This window comes from Leopardus geoffroyi, chromosome E1, assembly GCF_018350155.1.
Source record: "Leopardus geoffroyi isolate Oge1 chromosome E1, O.geoffroyi_Oge1_pat1.0, whole genome shotgun sequence".
Lineage (NCBI taxonomy): Eukaryota > Metazoa > Chordata > Mammalia > Carnivora > Felidae > Leopardus > Leopardus geoffroyi.
The window spans coordinates 55440924-55467041 of NC_059330.1; the positions used below are offsets into that span (position 1 = coordinate 55440924).

The window sequence follows — 26118 nt, forward strand, 5'->3', positions numbered from 1 at the left end:
CCCAAGCAAGCTCCACACAGCCAGCACAGAGCCTGACTTAGGGCTTGAACTCACAGACTGTGATGTCATGACCTGAGCTGAAATCAAGAGATGGACATTTGACCCACTGAGCCACCCAGGCACCCAAAACTTTTTTTTTTTTTTTAATCCTGTTGTTCTCATTGGTCCAGGACGTTTGGAGTCAGTTCTGAAAGAATCTCTCTGCTTTCACATGGCTGGTCTGGGGTTTCTCTTGGCTTGTTTAGGGCGAGAGGTGACCTAGTGTTCTCTCTTCACAATAGGAAAGTACCGTGAGTTCCACCGATTTTATGGGGAGAAGCGCTTTTTTGATGCGGCTTCTCTTCTCCTGTCATTGATGACTTCTCAGATTGCTCCACGATGTTTCTGGGTAACACTATTAACAGATGCCCTGCCCCTTTTGGAACAGAAACAGGTACAGTTTTAATCCACAGTGATTTTGTGTTTTATAGTCTTTGACAGAATGCTTCATTCTGTAGCTGTTGCAGATGCACATCCACACATCATCTCCCAAGTAGAGCCCTGTGTGTGGGGCATTCTCTCGTAATGCCCTGTCTGGAAATAAGAGTTATCTACAACGAGAAAAGCTACTTAATTTGAAATGAGGCAGCTGTCTACTAACAATACTCAGCCTAGTGCCCTGACGAGAAAGGCTGGGGGTGACAGTACGGGTGCTGTTCTTCCAGGGCTGCATATATGAAGCCTGCCCCTCCAAAGGGCATGCACGGAAGGCAATCTCTGAACCCGGGCACATGCCCAGATCAGCGCAGGCCTTGGTTGGGAAGCATCTAAGCAAAACAGCTTCTTTTTTCTCTTTTAGGTGATTTTTACAACAGAGCAAACATATGAGCTGATGAGATGTCTGGAGGACTTGGCCTCAGGAAGGCCAGTGCGGGGAGAGCCTGGTGCTCAGCGACTCCAGGTCATTTTAGCTTTTGGGTTGTTGATTCTGTAATGGCGAGGAGAAAAGGCTCCCTCTATCTTGGACTCCCCTACTTCCCTCCTGAAACGCTGGCCCCTTACAAACTTGTGCTTCTTGGTTTAGCTCTTAACCTGTAATTGACACACCAGCTTGTTTTAGGAGAAAGTGGGGTGATCCTAGTGTTCTGGTCTCTACTTGTCTCTTGGTCAGTCGCAGAGGTTCTTTGCATGCAGTTCCCTCAGATAAACCACTTGCTAGAAGCTATTAAGGGTTAAATGCCCTTGGTCTGCCTCCGGGTCACATAGAACCTTGCAGAACTTTAAAGAAGGAACACTTCCTGCCATACCTTATGCTGGCCTTCTTTGCTTTTTAGGAGGACATAGAGAACACCAAGCTGGAAATGCTGAGACTTGCTCTTGCGCGAAATCTTGCCCGGGCCATTATAAAAGAAGGCTCACTGGAAGGCTCCTGAGGCTAGCCAAGAGCTGCTGTAGCCTGGCATCTTTGTATGACAATGTATATAAATTTTTGAAAGAATAAAAACATTTTTTTCCCCCTCAAATAGAAGGCAAATTCTTAAAAGTTCAGCTAGGGGTTTTTTCCTCCCTCTGCTGTGAACTTAAGGTGTTAGAAAGTACGCGTTTTGTTCTCCTTGGCATGGAACTTTTTTCCTGGTCTCCCAAAAGAAAAAGCCACTCCTGGAAGTTATGGTGAGTGCAGTGCCCTCTTCCTATTTGAAAGTCAAACGAGAGCAGTCAGTGGTTTACTTAGGATTCTGAAATTGAGCCTCATTTTAGAATCAACTGGAACATTGTTAATTGTTCTGTCCTTTAAAAAAGGAAAAGGTCCAGGAACCTGTACTTTCATCAACAAAAACCTCAGGTGATGCCAGCAGATGTGTCTACATTTGGAATTCATTAAATGGTACTCTGTCCACTGTGGGGTGAATGGGTATTAGGATTCCAGCTACGGCAAAAATGATTTTATTTGACATGCAGCAGAACAAGGGCAGCAGAGTTGGGATATTGTATACAGCCATTTGTCACAAAGCAGTGACCTCAGTAGTAACACTCAATTTTAATGTCTAAAGCTTATTATAAAGGTGTATTTTCACACAGTAATCCCATAAACCTTCCCAGGGCTGCTAGCAGCTGGCTTTTGGAAAGCTCTTGGATTTACTCTGTATGTTGTGAATGGATTCACTTTTGACCTGTTCTAATCAAGCAGTGAATTCTGCTTGTGGAAGCTGGAAAGGAAGCGGGAGAGGACCTTCTGATACAGTAAGGAAACCTGGCAAAGTGCAGGGAGGGATCAGGGATTGTGGCATGTGCCACCTTTCCCCAGAGATGGCTTGGAGCCATCCAGCTAGGCCCAGATGAGCTGAGTGCTCTTTCCTCAGCTGGTGGTTGTCCCTTTCTTGCCCCGTGAGGCCTGGAGTCCCTGGCCCACTTTCATCTGGTAGAAGGAGCAACTCGGACAAGCGGCTGGAGGTTGAGCACTGCCGAAGCAATAGGGTCTGGTGACTCGATTCAAGCACGGCTCCTAATCTCACCACCTCCAGACCCCGTATCTTGCGGACATGCCCCTCAGCAGCTGGGGACAGTCAAGGTTCCTAGGCAACAGGTAAGAAGTCTAGTGCAATATGCCTGACCCTGAGGCTGCCTGTTCCCAAATACATGCCATACCACAGGCCAAATGGTGGGAAGAGGGGGGAAGCCTAAGCAGGAGAATGCAGAGGATGATGGGAGTTGTCCTCTCCTTCACAAACTCAAAGGGCAGGAGAGCAGTTTATTTCATGCCAAGCAAGAGGTAGTGAGTAGGATGGCCTATTCCCAAGGCAGGAGGCACACTTTTCCCAGAAAGCTTTGAGTACCTGCTTCCAGAGAAGGGGAGACACTGGTTCTCTTCCATTTTCTTTTGTATCCCTAGTTTTGGCTGCCACAAGGCCAAGTTCTGTTTTTAATAGGCTGAGTTTCATATCCCACTGCGATGTCCATAGGACACAGCCTGCAACCACCAGAGACGAGCACACAACTCCTCACCCAGCGGCCATTCCAGGATGCTGCTGCCCATGGAAGGCAAGGCTGGAGACTCGGTAGTATGTCAACTTCTCTATGCCCAGGGCCACTTGGGACCACTGGGCTTTGCCTACCTCCCAAGAGGAGCCTGCCAGCAGGGGAAGCACAAAGTAGTGATGAGGGGGCTGAGGCCTCTGGGGGGGGGGTGTGAGAACACGGTCCTTGAGGGAGGGTGCCAAGTCTCTTTAGAGCCCTCCCCCCTTATGGCATCAGGATGCCAGCATGGGAGGAAAAAACCTACTCCCCTGCCTTGGGTCCACGTTCCCAGGGCAATAGTGCAGAGTCTGGAGCCACTCCCCACCCCTGACAGCACATGGCCACTTCAAGTCACACAGGTAGACAAAAAAACCAGGTCCTTTTAGGGGGCCAATGAGAGATCATCACGGCAGCAGCTTGGCTCCCAGCAGCAATGCCCAGGGCCCCTGTTCCGTATCAAAGCTCTAAGCACTGCAGTCAGGATGTGGAGAATGACTGGACCAGAGAGCCCTCCTGTCTTGTGGCAGCCTGCCTGAGCTTCAATGCGGAGGTGACACGGAGTCCTCTGGGGTCATAGGTTACCCCACTGTTCCACAGGAGGGAATTGGTCCACCTCGCCCACCTCTGTGCTCAGCTGCTCTCCCAGGGCGAAGGTCAGCCTATACCGAAGCCTCGCTTTCTCCTGTGACAAAGGGGCAAGCGTGTGAGACTTCCTCTTCTCCTCAAACCTTGGGGCCCTTTCTGTGCTCCCCTCACCACCCCAGGCTCACTCGGCCACTGAACCAGGGTAGGGAAGGGACACAGTTAATGCTGCGGTGTCACGGCACTTCAAACTGGGAGGCAGAGGTCCTAATCTGGGGCAGCTAGGGCTTCAGGATGGACCTTGGTTCTAGCTCACCTTCAGCGGATTGGCCAGCAGCATGACCTGGGTGATGGCTGCAGGCGGTTGGATGGGACTAAATGGAGACAGCTCTGTCCCAGAGGGTGGCTGTAACTTCACCTTCATTGACTGAAGAAAAAGAGAAGCTCCTTTGAAGAGAGATGGCAGGTGCCCCTAGGAGGGAGCCTACTGGAGTCACAATGGACACATGGCTGCTGCCTGCTGGCCTCAGGGCCCCTCAACCCAGTGGGTTCAAGATAAGGCTACTTCTGCCTCTAGAGGCCCCAGGAAGCCAGGGGTACCTTTGGCACTGCAGCCTGCAGCACGATGCTCTTGATGGGCAAGGGAGCTGTGTTCAGCATGGACACTACCACCACCAGCACGTCAGGCCGTCCAGGCGGACACTCCTTGGCAAAGTGGAAGAGGATGCGGAAGCCATTTTTATCATAGGCTGTCACAGGAAGGGCGCTGCCTGTGAGGAGAGATCATGTGGGTGAAGGAGAAACCTCACAGAGCCCAGAGGGTGTTGGCCACAGCCAAGTGGGCAGGACCGGGCAACCCTGTGGCCAGCAGGGTCCTTGCAAGAATCTGGGAAAGAGCCTCTCAGAACCTCCCAAGAGTCCAGTGGCAACAAGGAGAGACCCAAGACAGCAAGGAAGCGGGTCATGTCTGGCTCTAAGGGACCTGGGCAGACAGCCTGTGCCCGCCCCTCATTCCCTATGACCCCACAGCCTGGGCCCCACATCCCCTCCTGCCCCATGCTTCCGACACTTACTAGGCTTGATAGATTCCAGGGGAACATGGACACTGGCCAGGGAGAGCTCTGGCCCCTTCATGGGGCTGCCCTGGGGCTGGAAGAGAGGACTGCTGGGCCCAGGGGAGAAGGGGAGGAGAGGCCGAGCAGTGGTGCTGGTGGGGACCAGAGGGGAGGTGGTGGCCCCAGGGAAGAAGATGGAGGAGACGGGTTTCACCAGACCTGATGTCCTGAGAGGCAGGAAGGAGGACAAGGCAAGTCAGAGACCTGGGGAAGCTATAGCGCCAACCCCTCAAAGCACCTCTCCCCTTCCCGCCAGGCAGAGCGGTTCTTACTACCCCACCTCCCACCGTTTCCAGATTCCCACCTGACTCAGTAGGCCAAAAGGGCACATCCCCAGACCCTCTGGAGCTGCCCCTGGTTCTGCCAAACCCAGGTCCAGCCCTCCCCAACCCAGCTCTCCCCCACTCATTACGCTCTGGTCTCTTCCAGAAGATGATCAAGGGCATCCAGCTGGTGCAGGGTGCTATCGCCCAAAGCTGAGCCGTGGTACCCGAGGGCTGTGGGCTCAGCCTTGAGGGCTGGGGCCGGACCAGTTGGGAACAAGAAGGAGCCTGGTCTGGGGGCGGGAACACTGGCTGGGACCGCAGGAGCTGGGAAGGAGGGCGGCAGTGGAGCCTGGGAGCTGCCCGCGGACGGTGCTGAGGGTGGGACGAGAGGCCCATCCGAGGGGCTGGCGGCAGCACTCCCGGGCTCGGGGCCGCCAAAGTCCAGGTCCAGCTGCTCGTTCTGTTAGGGATGGAAAGTGCATGAGCAGAGGCTGCGGAGGGGTCTGCCGCAGATGGCAGGTTTCGGGTCTCCAACTCTGGCCCCCTTCCCTGGGGGCCCTGTGACCCCACCACTGGACAAGCAGCTTCCTGAGGCCAAGGCCAGCCCTTGGATGTGATCCACGTTCCTAAATGCACGCAGGGCAGTGCCCCAAGGAGTAAGGACAGTCGCCGCAGTTGGCTGCAGCCAACTGGGGCTGAGGATGAGTCGGGAAAGAGAAGTGAAGCTCGTCGAGCATTTTAGTGATGTCCCCTATGTCCCTACCTGGAACAGGGGCCATTGGCTGTTTCCAGCTGACTCTGTGGGAGGGGCAGTGGGGGCTGGATCAGCAAGGCCTGAAAACAGAAGATGATGGTGAGAAGGGGCTCTGCCTTGGGCAGTCCCACCTCACCCAGGGAAGGTCACATGACAAAATGAGCATCAAGGGGTGACAGGCGGGGAGGTTTTCCCCCAGGCAGCCTCCGGGGGGAGAGGGATCCTCTTCAGTCCTTATGTTCCGTATGTGGTGGGGGGCAGAGCAAGACAGTCCACTGCGTCCACGCTGCAGCCTGGGTGCAGACTGCCCTGAAGGCCGCTGAACTGGACTCTATCCCTCCCCCTGAAGCCCCCTTCTCCACCTCTGCTAAGTACACAGCCACCCCTCAGCCCTCCTCCCGATTCCACACGCCTTTTCGCTCTGCTGGCCCCTCCAGGACACACCCAAGCAGAGCAGCTCCTCGTCCAGCAGGCAGAGGGCATTGCTTGTGCTGTTGGGTCCCAGGGCGGCCTCGGCATGACTGGATGGGTGGCTGCGCCCAGGGCCTGAGGTCTGGGGGGGTGGAGGGAGGATAGGGATGCCGGAGGACGGTGGGGCAGGGGCCGGGGCCGACACTGAGGATGAGCTGCTTGGTGTGTCCAACTCAGCAAGGTCGATGAGAGTGCCTTGGTCCCTGGAGTGGTTTCCTGGATGGGCGAATGGAGGGGGACGGGACTGATTAGGGGCCACTCTAGTGGCTGCACAGAAGGAAGCAGAACCCTGAGCGCGGCCTCCAGCCTGGGCAACACTGAAAAGAAGCAAGCAAAGAAAACCCTATCCACAGCTCCTGGCCTCTGGGAAGCTGGAGGACCGCTTGGAGTGGCTCAGAATCCCCTCGGGCCCTGCAGGATGGCTTGTGGGTCAAGCGCTCAGGGCTCATGGCTCGGTGGCAGGGCCCACGGCTGGTCTGGATGGCTCGGTGGTGGGGCCCGGGGCTGGTCTGGACGGGTCCAGAATGGAGAACTGGAACACTTTACCTTCAGAGTCTGGAATGGCTGAGGTGGCTACCTCACCATTGACCACCTGCCCTTCAACGACTGTTTTGTAAGAGCTGATGACCCGGGAGAGGTTGTCACTGGCCTGGAGGATGTCCCCTAGAGCAGAAAAGAGGTACTTCTTACTCCAGGCCATGACACTCCCCCACTCCACGCCTCCGGGCCAAACCCACATTCCTGGGTCATCCTTGCCAACTACTCTTGAACTCACCCAAACTATTGTCATTGTCCTCTGTCTCACTGGCTAGTTTGAATAATGTCCGCCTCTTATTCTCACACCGATCAAACAGCTCCTGAAAGAGTCCCAGACCTAAAAATGAGAGCTACAAAGTCCCTTGGAAATCCTCCGGTGCGGTGTTCACGTCCAGGCACTCAGGGGGCTCCTCTAGTGCCGTGGTCAGTTACCGGCAGAACTGGGCTCAGAGCACACATCCTCCTGCTCCCAGCTTTCACCACGGTGGATCACCCGAAAGGTCTGCTTAGGACCAGTGGGAGTGTGTCCCTTCCTGTCCCCGAGGTGAGCACATGCCTCAGAATTCAGAGCATCTATGTGACCAAGGACTAAGGTGCAGCAGCGTCAGGGGCACAGGGTGGGTCTCTCTACCCAAATGTCCCTGAGGCAGAGAGAAGTGAGCCCTGATGGTGGGTCTGCGGGGTCACACAGACTCGGGTGTACACACGGCTCTTCTAGCCTGAGTTAGCCACAGCTCGTGTAAAATGGGGGTGTCACTGCTCCCACCGCCACCCGGCTGCCGTGCTGATTAATGAGGAATGGCAGGTACTGAGCAAAGGCTGGCCCCCGTTCTCAGAGCCCAGCCCCCCGGAGACGCGCCTACCTTCATGAGCTCTTTATCTGCCTCTGAAGAATCCTCTTTGCTGTAATGAAGCAGCATCTCATTGAGCAGCTTTACGTTGTTATTAACCTCCTCTAAAGTGTGCAGACGCTTGGTCACCTTCTGGATCCGTGCCTCGTCCTGTATCGAAGATGATCAAGGAGAAAAAGCTCAACTAGACTCATCCCACGACCCCTGATGCCCCACAGCAAGGACTGCACCAGAGGACACGCGCAGAGGCCAGTCCCAGTGGAAGCTCCTTTTCATGCACGGTTCTTGGGAAACACAAGTCCCAGTCCTGACGCACTTTTTCTTTTAAAATAACGGCCCGCCCTACCCCCCAGGCTGGCCCCATCCAGGCTTGCTCCTCTAGTCCATTCTCCCCCCAGAAGCTCCAGTGCGCCTCCCGCTCTCTGGCCTCTCCAGATGAGGGCTGGGGGCAAGGGCAAGCAGCAGGCCTCACACCAGGGGAAGGGACTATTGTTCTGTGGTCAAGAGTTCCTCCGCCCCAAGGCCCAGGGCCCACTCACTTCCTTCACCATGGACTTGATGAGCTTGTTGGCCTCTTGTAGGTCATCTGGGTTTTTGCTTTTCAACAACTTGGCTAAAAGCTGGAAGAGGAGGTACCGAAGGTAAAGGGAAAAGTAACACCCCACCTGGGAGACCGCAGAGGAACCAGAGCTCCCGTGGCACTGAGTGAGCCCACGCCTCATCTGAGGACACTATCGGCTGGGATGCACTTTACCTTGGATTTCTCCTCATCATCAAAAACAGGGTTTTTGGGACGAGGTGGTGGAGAGGGGATCAGTGTCCTGTCCACGGGGATCAGCGGGTCAGACTGCACTATGCCTGAAAGGGAACATAAGGGGGCGGAGTGTCTGCTCAGGCGGGGTCACCTTGTGGGCCGTTCCTCACACAACGAGGGCGGGCACAGCCCTGTGACCAGGACCTGCAAGGGGTGAGGACCATCTCAACCTATCAAACCGCAGCTGAGCCCTTCCCAGGATCTTCCCTTCAGGAGGGGATGGCAGACACCCCCTCATTCTTCCTGGCCTTAACCAGCCTCTGGGGCTGCTCGGAGGCCGAGGGAAGGTAAGCACATACCCTGTCTCTTCAACATGTGATAAGCATCCTTGATCTTTGTTTCTTCTGGCAGGGCCAATGTCCAGCTGTAAAGCAGCTCGATCACCTTGGTCTTCACTTTCTCAGACACCCTGTCCCCCAGGTACTAAGAGGCAAAAGGAAATAGGGAAAAACCTCGTAACTGGTGTCAGAGGCAGAGACCATGGGAAAGCTCTCTTCACGGCAATGAAAGGTGGCTGGTTAGCCCCAGTCTTCAGGCCTGTCCCAGAGCGGCAGGTGTCCGGTGTGTGTGACATAGAAGGACACCACTGTGGCAGAGCAGGATCTATCAGGGCTACAGTCTGTGCTCAGACAGGGAGTTTCCATGCACAATCTCCCAGAAACAATGGCAATTTATCTCAGAGGAATTAATGAGAATGTCTGAAGTATGAAAAATTGCTCCCTGTGCTTTAAGTGGTGCCTAGAGCCGAAGCAACACCAGCGAGCAACAGAAGCTGAGCGGCTGAGTGATGAGAAGAGTAACTCCTTAGACCTACGGAAGACGGACCAAAGAAAAGTGACCGCGGTCCCAGGAGCCCCCCTCCCCCTCCCGCCCCCAGCCAGGGTGCGCATTAACACCTGAAGCCACATCACCTGTCACATTAAGGCCAGGAGTCCATCAGAGGGCTGCCTGTCCCTGTGGCCTCATGGTCACCCTGCTACACTCAGGGCCTAGCTCTCTGAGGACAAGATGTGGACAGCTCTCTAAAGACAGCTCTGTGGAGATGCCGGCTGCAAGGTGAAGCCAGTAAGACTGGAGAGGGGGAGGAACACGAAAGGAGTTCCTAGAAATGAGAAAACCGCCACTGACTGACCTTTGGAGAGACGACTTTGATTAACTCATTCAAAAACCGGAACTTTCCTACTTCATTATGAAATCTCCTGCCACAGTTCTTCATACACGCCTCCAGCACCTACAGCCACATGGAGGGGAGGTGCTCAGTGCGGGTGAGGGTCGGAGCTGGCGCTCAGCCAGGACCCTGCACGTAGATCACAGTGACTAGACCTTCACAAGGAAGAAACCGATCGGGAAGTTTGTGTGTACACTGCCCCCCTCCCCCCTCCCCCACCCCCCCCACCGGAGCATCAGGGCAACAGGATCACGGACACCTTGGGCCCCTTAAACCTCTTCTGGGGAAGCCGAAAAGGAACTAAAGAACAAAGCACTGGGACCCAGATACCAAGACAGTTGAATGTCTGTCGTAGAAAGTGCCTGCTTGCAAGATTCCGCCCTCATCATTTAGATGAGGAAACTGAGGCCCAGAGACAGAAAGTTTCTCTGACTCTGGGTCCAGGGCTCTTGCTATAAGCTGATCAATGTTTGGGGAAGATGGAAGATAATATTTAAACAGTTTTCTTTTTCAAAGACATATTTTCCCTCCCTGCTCCCATCGATTTTCCTTGTGAGGCACATAAACTACCTTAAGTTTTCGGTGCTTCCTGGGGCCCTGGGGCCTGCGGTTTATGCCCAGGAGAGCTCCACCCCAGTGTTCCCTTTTTTGGCTTCTGACTTTGTAAAGCAGGGGTTTTCCAGCATATCGCTACTGACGTTCTGGGCCATTCTTTGTTGTGGAAGCCCGTCCTGTACATTGTAAGATGTTCAGCAACATCCCTGGACTCTAGTCACTAGATACTAGTAATGCCCCATGACACGTGACACCCAAAAGTGCTTCTAGACACTGCCACAGGTCCCCTGGAGAGGAAACCCACTCCAGGTTGAGAAGCATTGTTTTATATAAGGCCTTCTCTCTGCAGTGAACGCAACAGAGGTGTGCACGTGAGCCGTCTGAGCGCCCTTCCCATGCATGACCCGGCTGAAGTCGGGGAGAACCTAGGAATCTTGTGAGCTCAGCCACCTCTGGCTCAGTGCCGCACTTGTCCCCTCTGAATAAACACTAAGCTCCACCTGTCGGTGGTGCCTTCAGTAGGAGCTAGCATCACTTTTAGCTACAGAACAACTTTTTACTTGCCTCATTTTCCTTTAGTTGGCTAACTCCTAACTGGCAACACAGCTGTTAGCATCTCTTCAAGAAGCCGCCTCTGGGCTCCACCCTGGGCTCAGGGCTCCTGCCTCTGGCTCCTTCCCTTAGCCACTCAGCTTCTCCCACAAGACCGGTGGCCATGGTGCAGGGACTGCACTTCAGTCATACGCATTCGTGGGACAGTTTACAGAACGCGCTCCAGATAGATCTAGTATCAGGGACTTCCAGCTGCCTTAGGACGTGAGCCATGAAAACCCCAGAGAACCCAGTGGGCGCATGAGGAAAGGCCTGGGCTCACTGAAATCCACCATCGCAATGAAACCACATACCGTCAGGGCCTGGACTGCCTCCCATTCCTGTGGAGACTGGATCTTATGGGCCAGCAGTCGGACAGCGATCTGTGGCCTGGGAGACAAGCAGACCCTGCTTTCAGGCACTGACCCGGGGACCACGTGACTGGCCCTCCTTGGCCAGTTTTTACTTCTACAGTCAGCTCTCTCCCACTTGCCTCCCAACAGCTTTGAGACTCACCCTTCAAGTTCTTTGTTGATCTGATCACAGAAGCCAATTATGTATTCCCAGTCCTCCTGGCGGTTGGAAGGATTGGTGGCTTTATCTTGGGACAGAGCAAAGCGGAGGACAATTGAGGACACAATGCAAAGTGTTCCAACAATTTTTAGGCATTGATGTGAAGCTAAGTTTGTTTCCACATTTCTTTTCTGATAAGAAAATCCTCAACAGGTCAGTCCAGTAGTTTGGAAGTCACAGATGAAAGGGAAAACAAATTCTCAGCCTTGCAAAGCTTAGAGTTGACCACGGTCGATAGTACAGATGAATAATTATAAACACAAATGATAAAAATCTTCAAACTGATATCCGCAAAAATGTTTAATGTAACAAATAAGTATAAATAATTCTAGTTACATAAAAATAAGCTATTAAACAAGTAGGAGTTATCAAGAAGTGTTTCCTGGAGAAATTAAAGTCAGGTGATACTTGATAAAAAAAAAAAATATATATATATATATACTTAGGAAATGTATTTCCTATGTACCCTTCAAACATTTTTTCAAGACCCAACTTTCCTTAACGCTTTAAATGTTTTTTAAATTGTACACAATGTCATCCTTTAAAAAAATTTGTTTTTTAAATCTTTTTATTTATTTTTGAAACTAAGAGAGACAGAGCATGAGCAGGGGAGGGGCAGAGAGAGGGGGAGACACAGAATCTGAAGCAGGCTCCAGGCTCTGAGCTGTCAGCACAGAGCCCGAGCAGGGCTCGAATTCACAGAGTGTGAGATCATGACCTGAGCTGAAGTCGGACGCTTAACGGACTGAGCCACCCAGGCACCCCCACGATGTCATCCTTTTAAGTGAAACTAATATTTAATGAGCCCCTACTGAACACCAATCATCGTACTCCATCCCCAGGACCGCAGATACAGACCGCCCCTACAGTTTAAATGACCTTCTATGGGGCACCTGGGTGGCTCTGTTAGTTAAGCATCAAATTCTTGATTTCAGCTCAGGTCATGATCTCTCGGTTTGTGAGTTAGAGCCCCACATCTGGCTCTGTGCAAACAGTGAGGAGCCTGCTTGGGATTCTCTCTCTCTGCCCCTTCCCTGCTCGCTCTCGCTCTCTCTCTTTCAAAATAAAGAAACTTGAAACATTTTTTTTGAAAATAATAAAAGAATAAAAAAATAAGTGGTCTCCTATGATTAAGGACAAAGACAAGTGTTGGAGAGTTCTCAGAGGGATCACTGAGGGTTTAAAATCCACGTGCTAAATGTCAAGTCTCCTAATATTTGGTGGGGTCCCCTCTCCCCTGTTATCCCCCAGAACCTTGCTAGGGGTGGTTAAGGGTGTTCCCACCTCTGATTCAGATCTTGGAGTCTGCCTCTTCCAGAAAGCACTCTCAAGCTGTTTGCTAAATTTAGGACTTCAGGTTCAGAAGAGGAATGGAAGGCTGAAGGCGTAAATCGTTTTTAAATCCCCATACTCCCACACATTTCCACAAGTGCCAAAAGCAGAGCAAGAGAACCTTGAAAAAGCCCCTCCACACAAGGGGTGTTGTCAGAAGTTCTTGAATTCTGGTTTCTCGTGACTGTGTTTTCTTAACTTCCTTTTTCCTAATATCAAAAATCACTTGCTCCGTGACCAAATCCTAACAAGGCCTCCCAGCATCTCCCCACCCCCACCCTGCCCCAAAGAGGGCCCTGAGGTACAAGAAGTCAGCAGACGCCACCCGGAGGCGGAGGGAAGGCGCGCAGGACCCACAGACGCAGCGCGCGTGCCTGGCAATGTTTCTGCTCTGATCGCAAGAAGATTCTGATGCTTTGAGCTCCTATTTGGAGGAAAAGAGAAATGTCTGTCCTCAATCATGAAGAGAGAATTAGCAGGCCCTTTAAAATATCAAGCTAGAAAGGAAGCAAATTAATTTAATTCCGTCAAGAGTGGCTATTTATTGCCATGGTGACCTACAAGCTGTCACCTTCCAGAAGCCCCATGTTTCTCCCATCAGTTGCTTGATATCTTCTCAGGTGTTAGCATGGCTGTGTTACTAATCCCCATCATTTGAGATGCTTAAAGTTCTCACATGACATCAAGAAGCTGAAGGATGCAAAAATAAGATGGTCTGAGAAGCCACACCCCTCCCATCGCTGCTATTATCATTTTGAGAAGAGTCACGTACTTCATGGCGTAAGAAAGACTAACGCATTCATTTGCACTGTTCACAACTGGAAAAGGACGGCGGGGAGTGCTGCATGGATGCTCCCCTGCCCCCACACGTGCATGAGCGATGGACCGTCACCACACGTGTTCTCCCCAGGCCTCCTGTAATTCTTGTAGCACTTCTGCTTCCAAGTATATGCCCACTCCCTTCTCACTTGGGTTCAACTTCTCCAGAATCCCACTTCCTTTCATCTGGACAGACCTTTCTACTGCAACTCTGCAGGGAGCTCTCTGCCTACATGTGGGCACAAACAGCCCCTGTTCAGCAATGGTCAGTCCTGGTTCTGAGTATCTGCTCCAGCTCTCCAGCCTACTCAGGAAGCTGACCACAGCATCCTTAGGAACTGGAAGAAAAGTGGGGATACTTCTGGGTGACTCCATCTCTCCATTTGCCCACTGCCTCCCTCCAGCAGATGCACACAACTTTCCACCCACAAAACAAGCTCTATTACCTGGCACAGAGCTGACACCACAGCCTCACCTGTCGACCCCACCCTCCAGAACTAGCCCTGGACTCTACTTTGACTCAAGGTTTCTATTTTCAGGTCTTTCTTGAAAGCCTTGTTCTCTTGTGTGTCTGTGCATCTAGATTTTCTGCTCTCATTTTTCAGCTTAGTTCCAACACTAGTTTTGACTGTTGTGGGGCCTCAAAAGGTCAGGTGGGGATGGTTCAAGGAGGGGCAACACTGGCTACCCAATCCCAACACAGCTCAAACATTTCACAGATGACAAATTCTATGTAACATATTACTTAGAGATTAAGAGAGGCAAGAATACAGGATGGAAAAGCAATCAAGAGTCAGCCTTCAGCGCTAGGGTCTTGAATCAAGAGGGCCTTAGTCACCAAGTCTTTGTTAAGTGCTCACAGAAAATTAAGTACACAGATCAACTGTATTGTACTATATTATCCAATCAATCAATAATGTAACTAAAGGAAACTAAGTACAGAGCATTTGGCCATAGAGGGACTACAGAAAAAGTCCAAGACTCAGAGCCTAGCCTTGAGGAGGTTATACTCTGTTGGTGCAATACGTGCAAAATAACCAGAGCAAAAAATTAGAGTATATGATTTGTTACAGAAACAAGTTTTAAAACAAGCTCATTACTTCTCTTTCCTGACTTCCCTATTTCTATAAATGGTGCCATCATGGGGTGTCTGGGTGGCTCAGTTAGTTGAGCATCCGACTCGGTTTCTGCTCGGGTCATGATCACACGGTTCATGAGTTCGAGCCCCACACTGGGCTCACTGCTGTCAGCACGGAGTTCACTTTGGATCCTCTGTCCCCCTCTCACACTGTCTCTCTCTCAAAAATAAATAAAACATTGAAAAAAATTAAAGAAAAATGGTGCCATCATTCAAAAACTCCTTTTGCCCCCACATCCAGGCATCCGGATTTGAACCCCCATTGCTGACTCCTTCCCTCTTACCCATTTCCATCAACCTAGGGTCCCTTCCTTCTCAAGGTCTATTTATTTATCCAGCAAGCACAAGCACGGAATGGGCAGACAGAATCCCAAGCAGGCTCTATGCTGTCACCACAGAGCCCGACATGGGGTTTGATTTCACAGTGAGCCAAAATCAAAAGTCAGACGCTTAACCGACTAAGCCACCCAGGTGTCCCCCCTTAAAATCTTTTTAAATCTCTCCTTCCTTTCTTACCTCTGCCCCTACCCCAACCCCTTCTTCACCTGCTTCTTGAATTTCTCCTGGCCATCCTATATAAAACCCCTATACTAACCCTTGTAAAACGCTGATTTCACGAGAGATGGTAAGAACGGGGACCTGATAACTGTCGAAATTTAAGCTTTTTGAGCTGGAATTCCAGCTTTTCCAGAATTTGGTTCTAACTTCCCAGATTTCTCTCCCACCACACTCCTACTGGAACTACCTGCCTGAACCAGCCAAAAACCTGTTCCTATATGGTTTCTCTATTTACATCACCGTCCAGTGTTTTCTTAGCCAGTTTTCCCCAGTCTTTAAGGCCTAGATCAAATGCTACCTCCTCACTGACAGAATCATGTTTCCATTCCACTTCTCCCCAATTTCCTGAAGAAACTGCCTGCATTTTAGCATTTACAGTTCTTGCCTTGTACCTGTATCTTTTTAATAATGCTTTATCCACTCCAGGATCACCTTTACCGAACTTAAGGTAAAGACAGATTGAACTTAATTAATTTTCATAATACCTCACATAACAGGTATTTCTTAAAAATCTTTTTATGTTTACTTATTTTTGAGACAGAAACAGAGCATGAGCAGACGAGGGGCAGAGGGAGAGGGAGACACAGAACCCGAAGCAGGCTTCAGGCTCTGAGCTGTCAACACAGAGCCTGACGGGGGGCCTGAACCCACCAACTGTGAGATCATGACCTGAGCTGAAGTCGGATGCTTAACCGACTGAGCCACCCGGGCGCCCCACATAACAGGTATTTCTTATGGACTGATTATAGTAATGACAGGAGTTTAGAAAAGGCTGAAGTCATCAAGAGACAGTCCGTGGACAAGGAGAATCTGGGATGGGTTTTAAAGCATTCAGTTAAGCAAAGGAGAACAGGGTTTCCAGGGAAGGAGATTAATGTGTGCTGATGGGACAAGAACACATCTCACTTAGCAAAGCAAGAAGACGCTCAGGAAGCCACCAAGAGGCGGCAGGAGGCGTGCAGCAGTGGGACGACCTGATTCCACAGAAGTGCTCTTCTGGGAGCAGAATGCCAAGTGGACAGAAGGGACGTGGGGAGACACCTGAAGCACTGGGCCCAGTAGAGGCTTCTATAATAATTCTGGCAATCCACAGAGTGACAAGGACCTAGACTAAAATAGTGCTAAACCCCAAGCACTGGTTCGTTCACCTGGCCAAGTTCACACCAATAAGTCACAAGAACTGTGAAGGTGAATGACGGATAAGAATGGAAGGAATCTGAACACTGCCCCTAATGTCACTCTAATGGGAAAAATCAAAGGCCAGTATCAGCTCTAAAGTCTACAGACACCATTGTCCTTCCCCCACTCACAATCTCTACTCTCCCTCAAAAACAGCTCTGTCCCTCTCCTATTTCAAAATATAACTCTAAATCTAGTCTATTAAACTCAGCTTAAGTCAAATTACTTCAACGTCCCTATTCATATTCATGAATCAGACAAATTTCAGGGACCCATGGGTGGCTCTGTCAGTTGGGCATCTGACTCTTGATTTCAGCTCGGGTCATGTTATCACGGTTCGTGGGATTGAGCCCTTGGATGGGCTCTGCACTGACAGCACAGAGCCTGCTTGGGATTTTCTTTCTCTCTCTCTCTCTCAAAATAAATACACTTAAAAAAACAACAACAACATCCAATTCCAGTGTAGTCATATCTATATCTGGTTAGATGTCTCTGGACAAGTGGTTTGATTAGAGCCAGGGTGTCCTCTTTTTGTGAAATGGTGCCATTAGTACCTGCTTCACTAGGATACTTGATAAATGAATTAACTGAGTGTCTTTGGAGTGCTTTGAGCTCCTTAGAGAACAGTTCCATATATACAGAAGACTGTGACCTGCCTGCAACTGCAGATTTTGCAAATGTAACCTGGGTTCAACAACCTGAAGGGGGTTTCTTATTAAGAAAGCTCAGGCCATTGGAGGAAACAGCCTGGAGGCTCTAGTACATAAGAGATCTCTGCGCGAGGCAATCTCTAGGCATCCTACCTGTCACCATCCTGCCCAATCTGTGTTCACTTAAAGAGGCCTCCAAGGGCCTCTTCTAGCCCATAGGAAAGTTAACTTATTAACCCTTCAGCAGAGTACTACCTGCTAACAAGGTTAACCTGTATTTCCTTAACAGAAATATGATTTAGCAATTAGAGCAAAGGCCGCTCTAACTACAGCACTAGGCTGTGTTCCTCAGCTTTGCTCAGAGTACGCTATCGACGATGACTCGTTAAGGTGTTCAAGTGTGTGTGTCTCCCAACACAGACATAACCAAGCTTTGGCCGCTGCAGGAAAATCGACCTCTGTTCTTTACCCTACTTTGGATTATTCTCACTTCAAACATTCTGCCTCAGCGAAGCGGCCACTTCTCAAATACATGGTCGCAATTCTGAAGCAGTATGTGTATACTCACTGGTGCCCACCGCTCCCGAAGTTTCAGCCCCAATCCGCGGCTTTTCCCTCGGTCTGAGACTGAGGCACGGGGGTCTGAGAAGCGGGGCCCCACCACAATGTCCCCAAATCGCCGATGCATGTCAGCCGGGAGCACTTAGCTGACGCTTCTCCGCAGCCCGCGGGGCCGGGACAGTACGCAGCTCCCGCCGCCGCGCGCAGCAGTGGGAGGAGGCGCCGGGAGGGGGACCGGGCGCCCTGCTGGGGAAGGGGCGTGATCGCTGACAGCTTGCGGCGAGGGCAAGCCGAAGCGCGAGCTGCTAGGAGACGCCGCCACTGGACCCTGGGAGGAGGTGTAGGGGGGGCAGCGGGGGCGGCGAGGGGGCTCGAGGACAGACAGAAGCGGCCGCGGCTACTCACTCAGCCAGGACTCCAGGCTCTCCCCTTCCGCCTCCGCCATATTGCAGCCGCCCGGGCCGGCCCTGCGGCCTCAAACCTCGCGAGAACTTGCAAGAGATGAGCCGGGGCGGGGCGTGCATGGGGCCTGAGGGGAGAGAGCCCCGCCGCCGACTGTCGAATCAGACTGCGACGGATGAGAAGCCGAATGTTTCTTTTCGATTCTTCCCTTTGGACCTCGGAGTGAGAGACTCTTAACGCCCGGACTAATAGGGTGACGCACAGATTTAGGACCCTGTGGAGCTTTTTCCCCGCCTGCCGTCCCTCGCTCAGGCACGCCGAGGACGGCCCTGTTGGGGTCCTTGTGGCCAGCCAAGATGGCTGCGCCCGCGGTGAAGGCTGCGCGAGGGTGGCCGGTTCTGGCGCTGGGCGTACGGAATCGTCTCCTGCGGTTTCCAGGGTAGGAGGGCGGCGGGAAGCCGGGGGGGCCGCTTGGGTCTTCACGGAGAGACATGCAGGGAAGGAAAGCACCACAAGCGGACCGTGCGGGGACCTGGACAGAGCCAGCGGGCCAGGACACCTGGGTCCAAGACTCTGAATTAGCTGCGTGACTTTGGGCCAGTGTGAAGGTTTCGTGATTGTTCCCGGCGATGGGGTTCTGATTGGAAGCTGAAAAGTGCGGTCTTACGAAAGAGCTCAGCGCTGGGATTTTCTGTGCTGGGAGAGGTGGGGGGAGAGCTGCCTAGGCGGGGCGCCTATCCTGTGATTTCAGGAGGCTCTCCTTACCGTTGGCACTTGACGAGGGGGAGACTTTCCTGGCCTTTTTGGGGGGAGTTTACTTACCTCTTGGGACAAGAGCCAGAATTACTGCGTTCAGGTTTGCCTAACGCTCTCCCTGCCTCTCTCTCCTCGACGGGTTGGCAAACATGCCTATTAAGTAAGGTCTTTTCTTTGTGGGGTCAACTTTTGCCCGCCTCTTCCTCTTCCCCCCCTTAGGCTAACCCAGGTGAGGGGGAGCCGCTATGGTCCTGAATACAAGGATCCACAGGTTGACAAACAATATTACCGTAAGCCATTGGCAGAGTTGACGGAGGAGGAGAAGTATGAGCGGGAACTCAGGAAGACTCAGCATATCAAAGCTGCCCCAGCGTCGAAAACAAGCTCTGTGTTTGAAGACCCAGTGATCAGGTCAGATGGAAGCAAATACTTCTGTTCCACAAACTGGGACTATACCAGGGAGGGTCTGCAGTTAGGATTCTGTGGAATCCTAGGCCTTGGAAACCTAAACGTGTTGCTTTTCTTCTTGAAGTAAATTCACCAACATGATAATGAAAGGAGGAAACAAAGTCCTGGCCAGATCCCTCATGGCGCAGGTAAGCAGCTCGTCTCCCGTCTGCTTTCTTACAGCTTTGTATGTGGCTTTCACTTTAGCATAAAAAAGCACGAATTCACATACCTGCCATTAGAATGACCTTCCTATGTATGGGTGGAGGTGGTGACTTTAATACATCCTGCAGGAGTCAGCCACCACCATTCGCTCCCCCAATCACAAATCTTGGCCTGTTTGCCTGGTCCTCGCTCAGAAAGAGGGAGGCACTTAGGAACTTTGCCTTAGAAGTTCTGAGAGAGGAGCTGCACTGTTGTAGGAGAGCAGGATGGGAGGAGTAAAGGGCAAGGTACTAGCTCAACTGGGAAAACCCTGTAGGGAGGCTGGTGCGGTGTCTTTCAATGTATGCCTTTGCAGACTCTGGAAGCTGTGAAAAGGAAGCAGTTTGAGAAGTACCATGCTGCCTCTGCAGAGGAGCGGGCATCCATCGAACGCAACCCCTATACCATCTTCCACCAAGCACTGAAAAACTGTGAGCCTGTGATTGGGCTGGTACCCATCCTCAGAGGCGGCCATTTCTACCAAGTGAGTGGTCAGGGCCGGAACGCAGGGCTGCCCACCCACGAAACAAGATGGTTGGGGGGGTGCTTGAGAGGGGGAGGGTCCAGAGCAAGGCCAAGATTGATAGTTTTATAGGGACTAGGTTCTGTCAGAATCTGCTCGTCGGAGTCCTAGTGTAAAACTCACAGGCCGAAGATGGGAGGGGAAGAGAGCAAAGAATCATCCGAATTACTTTTTCTGGAAGCCCACCCCACCCCCATTCTGTCCACTATGCCCTGTTCTAAATTGTAAGCTTTTTGCAGTGAGGGACTGTGTTTATAACTCCTCTTCATCTCCCGGTGCCTAGAGTAGCGCTTGACCCGTAACTGATGCTTCATCACCATTTCCTGAACTGAATGAGGGGTCTGTTACTGCACTTAATTATACATCATTGTTATAAACCAGTGTTCTCATCTTTTTTTTTTTTTTTTTAATTTATTTTATTTTTGAAAGACAGAGAGCACGAGTGGGGGAGGGGCAGAGAGGAGACACAGAATCTGAAGCAGGCTCCAGCCTCTGAGCTGTCAGCACAGAGCCCGGTGCAGGGCTTGAACCCACAAACCGTGAGATCATGACCTGAACCGAAGTCGGGCGCTTAACCGACTGAGCCACCCAGGCACCCATCATCTGCTTTTTTAGCATAAACTTCACAAGGGAAGAGACTCTCGTTAATGACTGTGTCCCTGGGGTCTTGTGTGGTACCTGGCATATAGTGGTGGTCTAGCAGATAATTTTTGGACAAGAGGATTGTGTTTATAGGCACCTGTGATCTGAGTTAGCTGAGTCACCCCAGCTTGATGGGGCTTTTCCCGGTTGATGTTTATATCAACTTGGCTAAGGTTCCATTTAGAGGTGAAAGAGGTCTGTGCTTAATGAGCGTTTGCTCCATGAACGCTTTCGTGTCTGCTACACTGAGGTCACTCGGGTGTGGGTAACTCACAAGAGGAGAAGCGAGGCCCTTCTTCTCAGGAGCGTTGCCAGGGCTGGGTCAGAGGGAACCTGTGGCTACCCCTTACAGCTTAGGGAGGAAGGAGGCTGCAGGCCTGGCAAGTTCTTGGACTAACTTGCCCACGTCTTGTCTCCTTCAGGTCCCCGTGCCACTAGCTGACCGGCGCCGTCGCTTCCTGGCCATGAAGTGGATGATAACTGAGTGCCGGGAGAAGAAGCACCGGCGGGTGCTGATGCCGGAGAAGTTGTCCCACGAGCTGCTGGAGGCTTTTCACAACCAGGGCCCTGTGATCAAGAAGAAGCATGACATGCACAGGATGGCCGAGGCCAACCGTGCGCTGGCTCACTACCGCTGGTGGTAGGGGGAGGGTGGGGGCCCTGGGAGGAGCCCGGGGCTCTTTGCCGCAAGAAGCAATGAAACACTTAAGGGTTAAGGATGTCGTTCCTTTTTCAGGGCAGGCAGGCCTCATGAGGATGGAGCAACATACGTATTGCCTGTTAGTCCTTTCTTTCGGGCCTAGAACTTGCCCTTCCTATCCCATCTCCTTACAATGAAGGAACATACCACTTTAGATTTCCTGCAGGAAACTTAGGGCCCATCCAGTCTCTCCCCTCAATTCGGGGGTAGAACTTAGGATGATACGAAAGGAAGCAGTTTTAATGTTAGAAAAGCTTTATTAGAAAACTGTCACCCTGAACTGGTGTAGCATGTGATGGGGTGCTGCCATTTACTAAAACCGACTAGAAATATGTTTGCTTCCGAAGTGGTCCTTGTACAAAATGTAAAAAAGCACTCTCTGGTGGGACTTGTGCTCTGCCCCTTGATATCCCAAAGTATCCCACCAGTAGCTATGGGTACCCATTTTACAGATGGGGAAACTGAGGCACCAAGATGGCTGTTGCACCAGTGGCTACACAAGGCAGTGGTTCTTAGAAGCTGCATTTCTCTGCCTGGCCCAGGTTGGAGGTGATGGGACAGTGGGGGGCAAGTCTGTTTGGTGTTTTCCCCAGTTCCCGAATCCAGGAGGAAAGGTGCTCGGGGCAGGACCACAGCATAAGTGGGAAACCGCTCAGGAGCTGTTGAAAGTCTGGAAGGACAGTCTTTGGGAGAGGCAGGAAGTCGGGTAGGTGAGAGGCCGGTGCTTCTGGTGCGGCAGCCTGACTGAGAGGCCTAGTCAGAGACCTCGCTATAGTAATACTTGTGGGCAGCCGGGGTCGTCTTCCAGCCGGCTGCCCGAAATTCGATGATCTCCAGCAGCAGCAGCTGGGCCAGGGAGCTGAGGCCACTTGGGAGCAGGAAGCCATCCCGGATCAGGACAAAGAGCTCATCCATGCGCTGTCGGTTCATCTTCTCCAGCTGCTCCCCCACCCGATGCAGCTGGAGTACCAGGCAGTCCACCTGTGGGGGAGGGCAGTGGGAGGTGACCCCCAAGGCAGTGCCAGCCCATCACCGAGCAGCCGTGAACGGAGCGCTTGCAGGGTTCCGTGCTTGGCCCCATGTGCTCATTTTCTCCTGTCATCCTCACACCACCTGGTGGGTATTAGCCACATTTTACATGAAAGGAGACCAGTTCAGGACTTACCTAAGGTCTCTTGGGCCAGGCTGGGTGCAGGCCCTCTCTGTAAGCTGCCACTTAACCCAGCCTTTCTACCCCTCTCCTCACCTGCCTAACTGATGGGTTTCTGGGCCATGTGTATCCACAGCTGGATTCCTATCACAGGTTAGCTTTCCTACTGGGGACAAAGCCTCTGAGCCTGTAGGTTTTGGCTGCTCTGTTCTGGATAAATTCCAGGCCTGGCAGCTTATCCTGGAACTGAGGCAGGCCTCGCATGTCCCCACCAGGCTCCTACCCTAAGTGATGCTCTCGGATGCCTCCATGGACAACAGGCATCTGAGACTGCCCCCCACCTCCACGGCTGTCCGAACGGGTCACCCACCTCCTCCTCCTTGTTCAGACTGTCAGGCTGGGCCAGCCGGAAGAGGCAGTCATAGACGGGGTTCACCAGGGCCATCATGGGCATGTTGTTCACCTGTGGGGGGAGAGTGGGGACCAGAGCACTGGTTTAGTGGCTGAAGGAGACAGGCTGTCTCTGCTGCACAGGGTGACTACCGGGGCCTCACCCTCAGGTAATCAAAGATGTTGCAGATAAAGGTGACATAGCAGACCCAGCCCTGCAGGGACCGGGCTCGCAGCTGCTCCCGAGCCTGGTACTCCTGCTGCAGCCGGTTCAGGAGTCCCCGTCGGAAGACACTCTGGCCTGCTTGCTTGCTCTCAGCCTGTGAGCCAGGGAAAGGATGGTGAGCAGAGGGCGGTGCCATGGCAACCCTCACCCAAGCTTCGGTGACAGAGGACCCTCCTGTCCATCTCTCTCCACCCGAGGGGAGCCCTGTGCATCTCTGCCCTGCTGGCCAGGCTTTCTGCCCTGTGCTGAGGTCTTTCTCAAAGCATCTTCCGCTTTACCAGTCCCGGCCAACCTGAATGATGGCATAGCACATGCGCCCTGCTTCTTTACTGAAGACGCAGTCCTGCAGAGAATGGTCCACAATCACATTGGCCACCTTCTCCAAGTCCACAGCACCTGGATCTGGGGTAGAGACAGGTGGGGATCCAGAGCTGCTGAATTACCACATTTGCCTCTACTTGCTTCTACAGGGACGGGAGATACTTACAAAAGAGCACTCCCATTATAAACCTGACGTGTAAAGAGACCAGAAGATACACGGAGAAGTAACCACACACAGGAGCAGCTCTACTGTGAGCCTGATGGCCCACTCGGAGGAAACCAGAAGGGTTATGTGGCCACTACAGACTAATCAAAGAATGCCAGTTTTTTTAGGGCACACATCATTTCCTGGCACTAGGCTGAGGAAGGAGCACTGAACAGCGATGTACTTGACAGCAATTTCACGGAAGAAAGTGTTCTTAACAATACACAGTGTTCTTATATGAACGCTGACAAGAGCGGTCCAGGCAGGGCCTCCCCAACAGGCTTAGCTTGGCATGTGATGGGCATTACTAATTGTTAGCTGAGTCAAACTTCTGGGTGCTGCAGAAGGCACAGATCCAGGCCAATTACTACATCTCCTCTGCCAAGCACAACGCTCCATCCTCTGTCCCAAGTCAGCCAGCTCTGCACATTCAAGACAGCCTCCTGTGGCCGAAACCTGGTCCAATGTCAGGGCTCAGGAGACGACGCTCTTCTCTGTGCTCCAGCCCCTTTCATGGGTACTTGAACTTTAAAAAAATGGCTTTACTGCCTGAGAGGTGACTCTATGATTCACACTTTGAAATGCTGGTCTAAATGTAGCTTGTCCTCCAGTCCAAGAGTGACTTACTCACTCCTGCTCTCAGAAAGCAAAGGGACAGCTGGGCATTCTGGGCTGAGACTCAGGTCTCCAGGCCTGACACTTTGGACCATTCTGTACAGCTCAGGGGGGCGCCCATGCTCACCTTTGAGTGCTGTCTTCAGCAGCTGCTGAGTCTCTGCGTCAAAAGACTGGATTTTATACTCCTCTCTACCAGGCTCCCCCATGACCATTCAGCCCCAGCAGCTCTTTACCGGGGTGGGACTAATGACAGCACCTAGGGAGGAGGAGAGGGGCAAGGGAGAGGCCTCAGGTGTGCACTGTGGGGCCAGGTTCCGATCCTGCACGCCCCAGGCAGGGCTGGCCCGCACACGGAGACAGGTCCTCCCAGCCAGTGCGTTGCATTGGGCGGTTGGCTGAACGCCCACCAAGTTTGGCTTCTGGTGGAGACTGGGCACCAGCCAGGCACCTGCTGCTCAGTTTAAGAACCCCAGTAGCTTCTGGGATTACACAAGCGTAAAGAGGTGAAGGTGAACGTGCCTACCCTCTTGTCTCCACAGGAGGTAGGGTTATTCTCAGCTCATACCCATGTCGGGGTGGGGTGCGCAGCGCTGGGGGTGTGGATGGGGGCACATCAGACACTTGCCCTGTCTATATAAGCCAGCTTGGAAGCTGCTGGCCCAGCAGACTTCGGCGAATGACCGGGCAGGGGACACCGGGCAGCTGTCTCAGCAGGGTTCCAAGCCCCGTCTCCGACCCCTCCTTCGGCTTTAATCAGAGTCCCTCTCAGTCCCCAAACCCGCCCTTCCAGCCCTCGGCCTGGCCTGTGTGGGCGGGTGCGGGAGCCCGAACTGCCTCCGTCCCGGCCAACTTCTCCCAGGGACGGACTGGTTAAACTCGCCTCCCGAGCGGCAGAAACCCGGTCCTGCCCACTCAGGACTCCCAATTCCTGAACTCCATTCTGGACCGTTCCTCTTAAAGAAGAGAGGAGCGGGATGACGCGTCTCCCAGCGGCGGTCCCTGTGGGAGTCCCCTCTCCGGACGCGGTGCCTCCCCGCTGGTCAAAGGAGACGACCTTGGGGTCTCCAGAGCCAGGCAGCTTCTCCAAACCCGGAACACCCTGCCCGGCGGCGCAGGGTCGCCGTCCGGAGTCCCGCGGGCGAGAGGCGGCACGAGCGTCGGAACCCACCTGCCGGGCCGGCGCCGCGCCCGCGTGCCCGGAGGCTGCTCGGAGAGCATGGTGCGCGCGACCCCGGCCGCCGCGCAGCAGCAGCTGGAGTGGCTGGTCGGGCCTCGAAGCCGCTTAGGTCATTTCCGAGCGCGGCGCCGGGGCGGAGCCCGGCGTGGATGGGGCGGGGCCCGGCCCGGCCCGGGAGGGGCGGGGCGGGAGGAGTCTCGCCAGCGCCACCTGCCGGAGTCCCGGGGACGCTGTCCTCACCGCTCGTCCTTCGGAGGTCAGCGGCGGTACCACGGGGAACATCCGCGACGCTGTCCCCACCCTGTCCTCACTCGACTCGCCCGCGCCGGGCGAGACCTACTCCTCGGCCCACAGGAAGCCATTGGTAGCAAGTGGTGGCGCCCTACCCCGTCCCAACGCCTGGGGCTCGGGCTAAAACGGGTTCCAAAGAGGAGACTTAAAGAGACCCTGCAGAGGTAGGGCAGTGATGGCTGGAGGGGGCAGGAACTTACAGGTGGTGGCCTCTTACCCCCGACGCGAGAAAGCAGGGGTGCCTGTAACGGCTGGATCACTGCTCCCCTTTCCTTCTCTCCTACTCCAAGTACAAACAGTACTGGTAAAATAAGTTGAAAACCAGTGGACCAGCCCAAGAACCCCATCCCCCTGCTAGCCTGTGACCCGCGAAGTTCTGGGGGTGACCCCGAAGTTGGTTAAGCTCCTAGCTTGGTCTTGGCTGGGGCTGGGAAAGAGGCATAGGCCTAGCAGCTTAGGGCCCTCCCTGAGGTCGGCCCTGGGTTGCAGAAGGGCAACCAGAAGGGGCTGGAAGAGAATTGCCTCTTTTCATGGTGTGGACAAGAAGTGTCCATGGCG

The 26118-nt window shown here is 53.0% G+C and overlaps 4 protein-coding genes across 10 annotated transcripts in view; 2 read left to right on the plus strand and 2 right to left on the minus strand.

The window, feature by feature from the left end:
- NUP85 (nucleoporin 85) overlaps window positions 1-1502 on the plus strand; it is a 36547-nt gene extending 35045 nt beyond the window's left edge. For both annotated transcript variants that reach the window (XM_045490796.1, XM_045490795.1), the window contains exons 17-19: window positions 282-433; window positions 839-940; window positions 1314-1502. In XM_045490796.1, the coding sequence (XP_045346752.1) occupies window positions 282-433; window positions 839-940; window positions 1314-1412 (353 nt within the window). In that variant the 3' untranslated portion in view covers window positions 1413-1502. The remainder of the gene's footprint in view (window positions 1-281; window positions 434-838; window positions 941-1313) is intronic.
- A 405-nt stretch (window positions 1503-1907) lies between these two features.
- Window positions 1908-18027, minus strand: GGA3 (golgi associated, gamma adaptin ear containing, ARF binding protein 3). 3 transcript variants are annotated; one of them, XM_045490788.1, is made up of 17 exons: window positions 17914-18027; window positions 11215-11299; window positions 11013-11088; window positions 9517-9615; window positions 8684-8807; window positions 8325-8428; window positions 8110-8190; window positions 7583-7720; window positions 6958-7039; window positions 6729-6845; window positions 6156-6398; window positions 5721-5791; window positions 5104-5417; window positions 4650-4858; window positions 4177-4346; window positions 3893-4003; window positions 1908-3676 (listed from the first exon to the last, which is right to left on the minus strand). In XM_045490788.1, the coding sequence occupies exons 1-17, from the start codon at window positions 17951-17953 to the stop codon at window positions 3566-3568; spliced, it is 2175 nt and encodes a 724-aa protein (XP_045346744.1). In that variant the 5' UTR covers window positions 17954-18027; the 3' UTR covers window positions 1908-3565. The 3 variants fall into 3 exon arrangements, with proteins under 3 accessions (XP_045346744.1, XP_045346745.1, XP_045346747.1); XM_045490789.1 differs by lacking the exon at window positions 17914-18027 and adding an exon at window positions 17516-17871; XM_045490791.1 differs by lacking the exon at window positions 6156-6398.
- On the plus strand, window positions 18024-21514 carry MRPS7 (mitochondrial ribosomal protein S7). Of its 2 annotated transcripts, none has more exons than XM_045490873.1 (5): window positions 18024-18132; window positions 18886-19077; window positions 19199-19262; window positions 19634-19801; window positions 20905-21514. In XM_045490873.1, the coding sequence occupies exons 1-5, from the start codon at window positions 18086-18088 to the stop codon at window positions 21124-21126; spliced, it is 693 nt and encodes a 230-aa protein (XP_045346829.1). In that variant the 5' UTR covers window positions 18024-18085; the 3' UTR covers window positions 21127-21514. The 2 variants fall into 2 exon arrangements, with proteins under 2 accessions (XP_045346829.1, XP_045346828.1); XM_045490872.1 differs by lacking the exon at window positions 18024-18132 and adding an exon at window positions 18163-18349.
- MIF4GD (MIF4G domain containing) lies at window positions 21420-25390 on the minus strand. Of its 3 annotated transcripts, none has more exons than XM_045490877.1 (6): window positions 25261-25390; window positions 24217-24348; window positions 23241-23350; window positions 22887-23042; window positions 22703-22795; window positions 21420-22163 (listed from the first exon to the last, which is right to left on the minus strand). In XM_045490877.1, the coding sequence occupies exons 2-6, from the start codon at window positions 24302-24304 to the stop codon at window positions 21936-21938; spliced, it is 675 nt and encodes a 224-aa protein (XP_045346833.1). In that variant the 5' UTR covers window positions 24305-24348; window positions 25261-25390; the 3' UTR covers window positions 21420-21935. The 3 variants fall into 3 exon arrangements, with proteins under 3 accessions (XP_045346833.1, XP_045346834.1, XP_045346835.1); XM_045490878.1 differs by lacking the exon at window positions 25261-25390 and adding an exon at window positions 24973-25224; XM_045490879.1 differs by lacking the exon at window positions 22887-23042.
- Window positions 25391-26118: the final 728 nt, after the last annotated feature.

Bases quoted from the DNA above. Each gene is read 5' to 3' on its own strand.
- GGA3 (XM_045490788.1), bottom strand. From the start codon at position 17,953: ATGGCGGAGGCGGAAGGGGAGAGCCTGGAGTCCTGGCTGA. The intron at 8,808-9,516 runs GTCAGTCAGTGG...TTTGCCTCTTAG, and splicing joins TCAAAGTCGTCTCTCCAAAG to TACCTGGGGGACAGGGTGTC. The intron at 5,792-6,155 runs GTGTGTCCTGGA...TTCTGTTTTCAG, and splicing joins CGAGGAGCTGCTCTGCTTGG to GCCTTGCTGATCCAGCCCCC.
- MRPS7 (XM_045490872.1), top strand. From the start codon at position 18,267: ATGGCTGCGCCCGCGGTGAAGGCTGCGCGAGGGTGGCCGGTTCTGGCG. The intron at 18,350-18,885 runs GTAGGAGGGCGG...TCCCCCCCTTAG, and splicing joins CGTCTCCTGCGGTTTCCAGG to GCTAACCCAGGTGAGGGGGA. The intron at 19,078-19,198 runs GTCAGATGGAAG...TTCTTCTTGAAG, and splicing joins TTTGAAGACCCAGTGATCAG to TAAATTCACCAACATGATAA.
- MIF4GD (XM_045490877.1), bottom strand. From the start codon at position 24,304: ATGGTCATGGGGGAGCCTGGTAGAGAGGAGTATAAAATCCAGTCTTTT. The intron at 23,351-24,216 runs GTGAGCATGGGC...TCTCTACCCCAG, and splicing joins GCTGAAGACAGCACTCAAAG to ATCCAGGTGCTGTGGACTTG. The intron at 22,164-22,702 runs GTGGGTGACCCG...CCTCCCCCACAG, and splicing joins GTCTGAACAAGGAGGAGGAG to GTGGACTGCCTGGTACTCCA.